At 41.0% G+C, this 9,187-nt stretch overlaps 1 protein-coding gene and 1 non-coding gene across 6 annotated transcripts in view; both read left to right on the top strand.

Moving 5' to 3' along the window:
- Positions 1 to 9,099, top strand: part of LOC133490833 (bone morphogenetic protein 1-like) — a 20,501-nt gene extending 11,402 nt beyond the window's left edge. The window contains exons 13-21 of one of the 5 annotated variants that reach the window (XM_061801380.1): positions 3,598 to 3,793; positions 3,865 to 3,990; positions 4,971 to 5,131; positions 5,201 to 5,381; positions 5,574 to 5,705; positions 6,724 to 6,851; positions 6,925 to 7,138; positions 7,240 to 7,490; positions 8,056 to 9,099. In XM_061801380.1, the coding sequence (XP_061657364.1) occupies positions 3,598 to 3,793; positions 3,865 to 3,990; positions 4,971 to 5,131; positions 5,201 to 5,381; positions 5,574 to 5,705; positions 6,724 to 6,851; positions 6,925 to 7,138; positions 7,240 to 7,490; positions 8,056 to 8,190 (1,524 nt within the window). In that variant the 3' untranslated portion in view covers positions 8,191 to 9,099. Of the gene's footprint in view, positions 1 to 3,597; positions 3,794 to 3,864; positions 3,991 to 4,967; positions 5,132 to 5,200; positions 5,382 to 5,573; positions 5,706 to 6,723; positions 6,852 to 6,924; positions 7,139 to 7,239; positions 7,491 to 8,055 lie in introns of those variants that run through there. The other 4 variants (XM_061801379.1, XM_061801383.1, XM_061801382.1 and 1 more) reach the window with 4 other exon arrangements.
- On the top strand, positions 4,125 to 4,196 carry trnag-ucc (transfer RNA glycine (anticodon UCC)). The gene has a single exon. It is a non-coding gene; the product is annotated as a tRNA-Gly (tRNA).
- Positions 9,100 to 9,187: the final 88 nt, after the last annotated feature.

Here is a 9,187-nt window from a genome sequence, read left to right on the forward strand (position 1 = left end):
TTATACCATTATTTGCCCATAATTTAAAACCCCCATCTGCTCCTCCAGCTTTAAAAGTCACATTACCCCATATGGGAGAAAAGCATGAAAGTAAAGGAGAGTCCTATATATGTTTGTGTGATTTAAACCAGATATCTATACTGTTTTTCAAAAATGGATTCTTGGTCTGCCGTTTTAATACTCTATTCTCAGCAGAATATAAATAATACTTTAATAGAAGGTGTGGTACCTTTGCTTGCTCTATTTTTACCCAAGAGGATGATGGTGATGTTGAAAAATAATACATAGCTGAGCGTAGTTGAGCAGACCATAATACCATTTAAAGTTTGGAAGTTGTAACCCTCCAGTTTCATAAGGCATATAAAGCAACCGTAGTCTTAATCTGGCTTTCTTATTATTCCAAATAAAATTCAGGAGCAAATCATTTGAGTCTAGTGAAAAAGATGTCAGGTAATGGAAGAGGTATGGTTTGAAAAAATATATACAAATTTCGGCAAAACGCTCATTTTAAGTTTGTTTATAGATCCCAACATTGACATTGGCATCGTCATCCACCTGTCTAATAACTGTTGTACCTCCAAGATTAAAGGGTCATAATTAACCTGAACTATATTGTTAACATCAGGAGAAATTTTGACCCCCAAATAAGTAAATCCATCACTCGTGTTCAAAAAAGGAGTGTTAACCACAGGATTAAGTCTCTCTTCAGTACTTAAAAATAAAATGGATGACTTTGTATCATTAATCACATAACCTGAGAAACTACCAAACTTTTTAATTTGCTCCAATAAATTTAGAAGGCTCGTGGATAACTTAGTCAAAAAGAGAATGAGGTCATCAGCATAAAGAGAGATTCTGTTATCTTGATCACCAATTTGGATGCCCGTCAAGCCTTTATCCATACGAATCGACATGGCCAGGGGTTCTAAGGCTAAAATGAACAACATTGGGGAAAGAGGACAGCCCTGGCGTGTGGATCTTTCCATAACAATTGGTTTAGAAGAAATACTGTTAGTGATAATACTAGCAGTAGGGTTTGTACCAGGAATTTTTGACCATTTAAGAAAATTATTGCCAAATCCAAACCGCGGTAGAACATTAAATAAAAATGACCATTCAATTCTGTCAAAGGCCTGACGTGCATCCAAAGACAGCAGTGCTGTGTCTTTACACTCTGCCTTTTCATGTAATATATTCAAAACTCTTTGAATATTGTGAAAGCCTTGACGTTTTTTAACAAAACCGTTTTGATCATGATGTATTAAACTAGGTATATACTGATCCAATCGTATTGCCAGGGCTTTGCAGAGTATTTTCATATCGCATCCCATCAAGCTTATTGGTCTATATGAGGAACGTTCTGTGGAAGGCTTATTAGGTTGGAGGATCAGGGTAATCAGCGCAAGTCTCAATGTAGGAGGAAAAGTCTCCTTATTATATGATTTTTTATACATGTCCATCAATGGAGTTAATAATTGTTTTTGAAATGCTTTATAAAATTCTATAGTCAGTCCATCGGGCCCGGGAGCACAATTAGTGTTAGTACTTTGAATGGCAGCAGAAATTTCTTCTTCTGCCAGATGGTTATCTAAGTTTTGCTTTGCCTCCTCTGATAGCACTGGAAATACAAGTGCATCAAGAAATGCATCCCTCTCAAACGAAGTCTGTTGTATCTCGGATTTATACAATTGTTCATAGCAATCCCTGAAAGTACTATTAATTTCTTGAGGGTCAACAGTCAAATCTCCATTGGATGTCCTCATACTATTAATTGCCCGTTCTGTTTGTAATTTCCTAATCCTCCAAGACAAACGTTTTTTCACCTTGATCGTAATAACGCTGCTCAAGCCTTAATAAACTTTTTGCCGCTTTATCTGTAGATAATTTATTATATTTACTTCTTAAAAATAGCAATTCTTTATCTTTAAGTGGATCATCTACCTGATCTAAATCATTTTCTAACTCCTTTATTTTCTTCTCTAAATCACACATCTCTGTTTTTTGTTGTTCAGATTTAGAACTTGTATAACTGATAATTTCTCCTCGAATGTAAGCTTCGAATGCTTCCCATCTTGTACAGGCTCCCGTTTTATCTGTATTAATTTCAAAAAATAAATCAGTTTTACTTTTATGAAGGAAACAAAGTTCTCATTCTGCAGCCATATCGATTTAAATCGCCAATTGCAGGGGCAGTGACAAAGTTTGTCTATTTGAATATTCATAGATATTGGTGCATGGTCGCTAATCACTCAACTGTCAAAACAGTGACTTGGATTAACATGATGTCTGTGCAACATAAACTAGACAACACAACATGAACCTTTATAAACAAAAATCTATAAAACATCCCCATCCCTTACTCTAAATAAAACTAAAAAAATAAATATGGGGACTAACACCAATCCACCTTAAGGAGGAGTGGTATAACTATTCAAACTGTTTTTCTGTATCTTGATGTAAATTGGTGGACAAGCTCTTCTGAGGATTGGGGAATTGTCTTTGTTCCAATATTTCTGGAGAGGGGGGGGGGGCAGACTTGCGTGTCTGCCACACAGTCAGGCGGTCAGGTCATGCAAGCCTCCTGTGTGGAGTTTGCACCCGGCCCCCACCCCATGCCCTCTCCCACACTGCGGAAACGTTTTTCTTAGCAGAATTGAAGACGATGAACTGCTTTTCAATTTTAATGTGAAGGGCTGTTTGTAGAGCTGGGGAATGAAAATTTCAGGAACTTGGCTAAGTGGACTTCAAAAATAGGTCTGTCTCGAAGCTCCGCCCTCTTCTTCTTTTCCAATCAACTATGATAAATGTCCATTTATAACTACTTACTTTTTCTCATGCATCAGCCTGGAGTCCCTCGCGCTTGCTCCCCTCACTTTTCCTTCAACATCCTTTTCCCTGTCAGCTGTCAACGGGCAGGAGGCAGGGTACACCCTGAACTGGTTGCCAGCCAATCGCAAGGCACTTGGAGACAAACAGTGGCACTCACAATCACATCTGGGGGCAATTTAGTGTCCAATTAATGTTGCGTGTTTTTTGGGATGTGGGAGGAAGCCGGAGTGCCTGGAGAAAACCCACACAGGCACGGGGAGAACATACAAACTCCACACAGGCGGGTCGGGGATCGAACCCGTGACCTCAGAACTGTGAGGCCAACGCTTTCCAGGTCATCCACCATGCCGCCGGTTAAAATACAAATGAACAGAAACCCATTTCAGTATAGTGGTACCTTTACTTATGAAATAATCCATTCCGGAAGTCATTTCTTGACATGATTTTTTCGTAGGTAGAAGCGCATTTTACATGTGAAAAGCATAATCCATTCCAAGTAGTCAATAGCAGAAGCTATTGTAAAATGATTCGATAGTGATTGCCCTCCCGGTTTGTCCTGGGAATGCCTGGTGACCAGTCCAGGGTGTATCGCCCTCTTCTCTAGTCAGCTGGGATAGGTTATAGAAGATAAATGGATGGCTCAGCATTGAGAGTGACACCACCAGGAAGTGGAAAAAGAATGTTGAGATTGTCTCACATTTAATCACTGAAATTCTAACGCTGAGCACCTCGCGTGGTGTATTCCTTACAAATTTTGGTTGGTTGCAGCTCGAGAGTCACGACAGCTGCGCCTACGACTACGTGGAAGTGAGGGACGGTGGGTCCGCGCATAGCCCGCTTCTCGGACGCTTCTGCGGCTACGACAAACCGCAAAACATCAAAAGCAGCACCAACCAGCTCTGGCTGAATTTCGCCTCTGACGTCTCTGTCAACAAGGCTGGGTTCTCTGCCAGCTTCTTCAAAGGTCAGGGGGCACACATGGCAAACATTATCAGGTTTGTGCAAAACACAAACCACAGACCGTTCACCTTCCAGAGATGGACGAGTGTTCCCGACCTGATAATGGCGGTTGTGAGCAGCATTGTCTGAACACCCTCGGCAGCTACAAATGTGCCTGTGATCCTGGATACGTACTGGCCGCAGACAGGTCCAGTTGTGAAAGTGAGCACTACACTTCTAATAATGTCAGAATGATGCATACCTTCTGCAAATACGCTTGCACAAATGAACATTAAAAGTCAGGAATCTCACCCTGATTGTGGCTATATTTAACATATTGTTGCTCTTCCAAACGTGCGTTGGTGGTATAGTGGTGAGCATAGCTGCCTTCCAAGCAGTTGACCCGGGTTCGATTCCCGGCCAACGCAGCTGTTTTTTTTTTTTTTTTAAATGTTCAAATTCTCGTGTGGATTTTTATAAAGTATTTTCCTTGACCTTGGAAATTTTTAAACAAAGTCAACACATCGCTAAATTTGAATGAGAATTCAGGAACCCATTTCATTGGACTGAAACTGCACTGTGCTATATTGACCACAAGAGGACAGCATTTTCTTGTTAAAACAGCAGTGTTCCTGTCTCACCCATCGTGTGCAATGATCAATGAGTTGACCATGATTTAGTTTCTTTACACTTTATTACAATACCACCACACTGCACAATTTTTTATGCATACATGTATGTGTGTATCCCTCTCTCTCTCTCTCTCTCTCTCTCTCTCTCTCTCTCTTCTCTCTCTCTCTCTCTCTCTCTCTTTCTCTCTCTATATATAGATAGATAAATATATACTCAGCAAATAAAGCCCCAATCTTATCTGTACTGCATCATATTGAAACCCATTTTTAACAATTTGGTTACCTTATTTACCAAATGACATGCTCTGTCTCTACATAACTGTCCAGTACAACCACATTATTATATATTTTCCTATTTGTCAATAGGTTAGGTGATGAATGAATTCCTGTCTTTAATTCTTATATGCTCTATGTTGAAAGTCTTTGTGAAATCAAGTGATACAACGGAATTATATGATGCGTCTTAAATGTTGCTAAAGCAGATGAAAATTTTAATGATGAAATGTCAATGTTTGTTTGGAGTATCGTCCATTCATGAATCTAAAAGTTAACATTTCCTTCCACCAGCAGCTGCCTGTGGCGGCTTTATCACCAAACTGAGCGGCTCCCTCGCCACCCCAGGGTGGCCTAAGGAGTACCCACCCAACAAAAACTGCGTGTGGCAGCTGGTGGCGCCCATCCAGTACCGCATCACTCTGGTGTTTGACGCATTTGAAACAGAAGGCAACGATGTAAGTACAGAATAGTTACAGCTGTGACAATGTGTAATTACCATAACAAGTGAAGGCTACTACCATCAGGTATGCAAATATGATTACGTGGAGGTGCGCAGTGGCACAAGCGCGGACTCGAAACTTCACGGGAGGTTCTGCGGAGCGGAGAAACCGGAGGCCATCGCCTCGCTGCAAAACAACATGAGGGTCGAGTTCAAGTCTGACAACACCGTCTCCAAGAGAGGATTCAAGGCTCACTTCTTCTTTGGTAGACTGACATGCTTGATCCATGAACTATTCCGAGATGTACGAAATACTGTGTGTTTAGGTTGATTTGAAAATGCCAGTTGTATTGTCTTTTTGAAAATTGGACGGCACATGTTCACTACTGTAATTTCCTATCTGTTTATTTTGCAACCGCTCCCCACTGTATGTTTAAACTCTGTGGCCGTGTATGCAGATATGGACGAGTGCTCGCAAGAAAACGGCGGTTGCCAGCATGCATGTGTCAACACCATGGGAAGCTACAGATGTCAGTGCCGCAGCGGTTTCATGCTGCACGACAACAAGCATGACTGCAAGGAAGGTGCATGTGTGTGTCTCTGCTATCCACTGGAATGTTCAAACTAAAGCACTCCAGTTGCACTAAACCAAAATAAGCTGTTTAACTACCACGTCATTATGAAGTTATTACAATATCCACCGGTATCACTTGCTCCTTTCAAATCAGATTTTTGTAAGCTGCTCTATCAGCTCATTTTCCATTCTTCTGTACTCTCAAACATGACATTTTTTTCCAAAACGACATGAAAACAGGCGGGACCGTAGATCAGCTGGAAAAGAGTTGGCTTCACAGTTCTGTGGTCCCGGGTTCAAACCCCGACCCGCCTGTGTGGAATTTGCATGTTCTCCCCGTGCCTGCGTGGGTTTTCGCCGGGCACTCCGGTTTCCTCCCACATCCCCAAAACACACAACATTAATTGGGCACTCTAAATTGCCCCTAGGTGTGATTGTGAGTGCGGCTGGTTGTCTCTGTGCCCTGCAATTGGCTGGAAACCAGTTCAGGGTGTCCCCCACCTCCTGCCCGGTGACAGCTGGGATAGGCATGGGCACTCCCCGCGACCCTTGTGAGGATAAGCGGCTCTGAAGATGGATGGACTTGAAAACGCCACCTTCTGGTGTTGTCTACAGTATTAGCTTGTCTGGGATTTTGAGAAGATTACACTTTTCAAAGTATTAAAAAAAATAACTTTCAAGAGTTCCATGTTTTTAATTTATAATTTTTGGGGGTCATTTGTGTGTATGTGTCACGTAGAGACATAAATAGACATCATTTATCACTTAATTTATGGGCAGGCATTGCAGAGACCTAATTATTTGTTTACAAACCAACTTCCATAATATCTCTCCGGTAAATAAACTGGCATGACCATGACATTTACTTTTGTTGAAGCATCAGTGATTTTTAGGATATGAACAAACACAAACCAAAAATACTTCCTTTGACATGTGGAAAACGCAAATGGCGTATAGAAGAGGAAATAATGTGGCTGCAAATGACGCAGTTTGTTTTGTGTTGTTGTGAAATTTTGTCGTGTCTTTTTTTCCAGCGGGCTGTGATTTAGTGGTAAATGGCGTGTCAGGCACAATCAGCAGCCCCAACTGGCCTGAAAAGTATCCCAGTAAGAAGGCCTGCACATGGACTCTGTCCACCACGCCAGGCCATCGGATCAAACTTGTAAGGAAAAACTGTTCAACAAAGCATTTGTTAGATCGTGCGTGTATTTTCACTCTCCTCACAAAAACGTCAGGTCTTCAATGAGATTGACATGGAGGCTCATCTGGAGTGTGCTTACGACCGTTTGGAAATCTTCGATGGGACCGATGTCCGTGCCCCGAGTCTGGCTCGCGTCTGTGGTGCTAAGAAGCCTTCTCCCGTCATCTCCAGTGACAAGGCAATGTTTTTACGTTTCTTCTCGGACAACTCGGTGCAGAAGAGAGGCTTTAAGGCCTCATATGCAGCAGGTGATGGAATCCTAGCAAATATGTTCTGTTTGGTTCATCCCTTTCTTTTTTTTTTCCTTACTGCTCCTCTGTTTCACCCTCTAATTTTGTGGTTGCTCTAGAATGCGGAGGAAGCCTTAGCGCCGAGGTCACGACGAAAGATTTGTACTCTCATGCACAGTTTGGTGACAACAACTACCCCGGAAGCTCCGACTGCTTGTGGGTAATCTCGGCTGAGAAAGGTTACGGAGTGGAGCTCCTCTTTCAAGTGTTTGACATCGAGGAGGAGCCCGACTGTGGGTACGATTATGTCGAGCTTTACGATGGAGCTGACCTCAAGTCCCCGAGGCTGGGAAGATTCTGCGGAACGGGGGTAAATAATTTAAGCAAATACTGCATAGGTTAGATTCTCTCAAGACAAGAAAAGTATGACACGCTGTCCACGAAAGGGAAAGAAGAAAGTTTATGAAAACTGGATCGTACTCTTGAATGGAAGAGAGATTAAAATAATAAAGAAAGTGAAAAAATTATCATACAAAATCAAGATCGAATCAGACAAGTCTACCGATGGATATTTGTTTTTTTTTTTCAGGATTTTTTTTTTGACAGTGACACAACACCACAATCAAACAAACAATAACAATCTGGATACACTCCTAGATATAACCGTGTGTCATATGCAAAAGTATGATAGTCACTGTTTCGGTTTTGAAGAATTTGACCCAAGGGTAGCATATTCAGATCGAGCACCTGTGGTCCAAGAACAGACCCTTGTGGGACCCCATATCTCACTGCCATTTGGTCGGATTGAAAACTTCCATTGGTCATACTTAAAGCAATGTAGTTCTTAGACATTACACCTTCTACTTTTTGCATTAGCAAGTCATTAATACACATCATCCAATAAATCTCAGTAGCGTGTTCTTCTTCCTCCTCAGGCTCCAGAGGAGATCTACTCAGCCGGGGATGCCCTGGTGTTAAAATTTCACTCAGATGACAGCATCGGTAAAAAAGGTTTCCATGTGCACTACACAAGCACAAAGTTCCAGGATACGCTACACGTGAGCAAGTGACTCGAGAAAAAGCTCTCAATTTGAACCTAAATCCAGACTTGAAGCCAAACATTCTCTACCACACCCATTCCAACGAGGAGCAGATGAGTGGATTCATATCATAAACCCACAAATGTGCCACTCACATCTGTTAGAGTGAAGCCGAGCAGACAAATTACATATTTACTGTGTTACAGCTTTGGACAAACCCCAAGGACTAGTTTTCAATGATTTGGGGTTTTCCTTTGCCTTGTGCAGCCTGTAATGAACTTTTGTAGCTTGGTAGGAATTTAAAATGCACACAAGGTATTTTTTTTGCACAGGCTAATGGGATCCACTGCAAGAGCTGCAGAAAATGGATGGATATGATAAGATTTTGCAGAAGTACTTGATGAAGTGTGTCTGAGAGTCATGTGATCATTGTTAATGCAGTCCAGTTGGATAGAAAGATTTTGCACACAGTCTTTTATGATTTTTTTTGGGGAGGTGGGCAGAGTTAGTCGCACATCTGCTTTACTTGCACACTCAAATGGTATTTTCTACTTTGTAAAAATAACACCCAAGTTGTTAACCTGGATGTAAATACGAATCAAAATCTACATCTGGATCTCAGAAAAGTATTTACTTCATTGAAGTGAAATTCGTCTGTGAGTTTATGGATTTATGAAAGGTAGGAAAATACTTCTTGACTAGTTTTATACATGAAAATATGTTGTTTTGAAACGTAATAGCCTTGTTTCTTGCAATGGTGTATTTTGAGTTTTTCTCAGCTTCTAATCATCAAAATAACGATAATACAAAACAATAATTCCATTAAATATTTCACTCACTCGTGAATCTGTATACCAATAATGAGTTTCACTTCTTGAATTAAACTACTGAAATTATGTTTTGCACTAATTTATGGATTGAAAGACAACTAACCCTAGCTGCAGAACACCTTTTCAATTAAGATTTTGATTTTATTAATAGTTCACATTCTGAACAATGTGTGATGTTGCTAGTGGTGGAAAATGTG

This window comes from Syngnathoides biaculeatus, chromosome 17 (genome assembly GCF_019802595.1).
Source record: "Syngnathoides biaculeatus isolate LvHL_M chromosome 17, ASM1980259v1, whole genome shotgun sequence".
In the NCBI taxonomy this organism is placed as follows: Eukaryota; Metazoa; Chordata; class Actinopteri; order Syngnathiformes; family Syngnathidae; genus Syngnathoides; species Syngnathoides biaculeatus.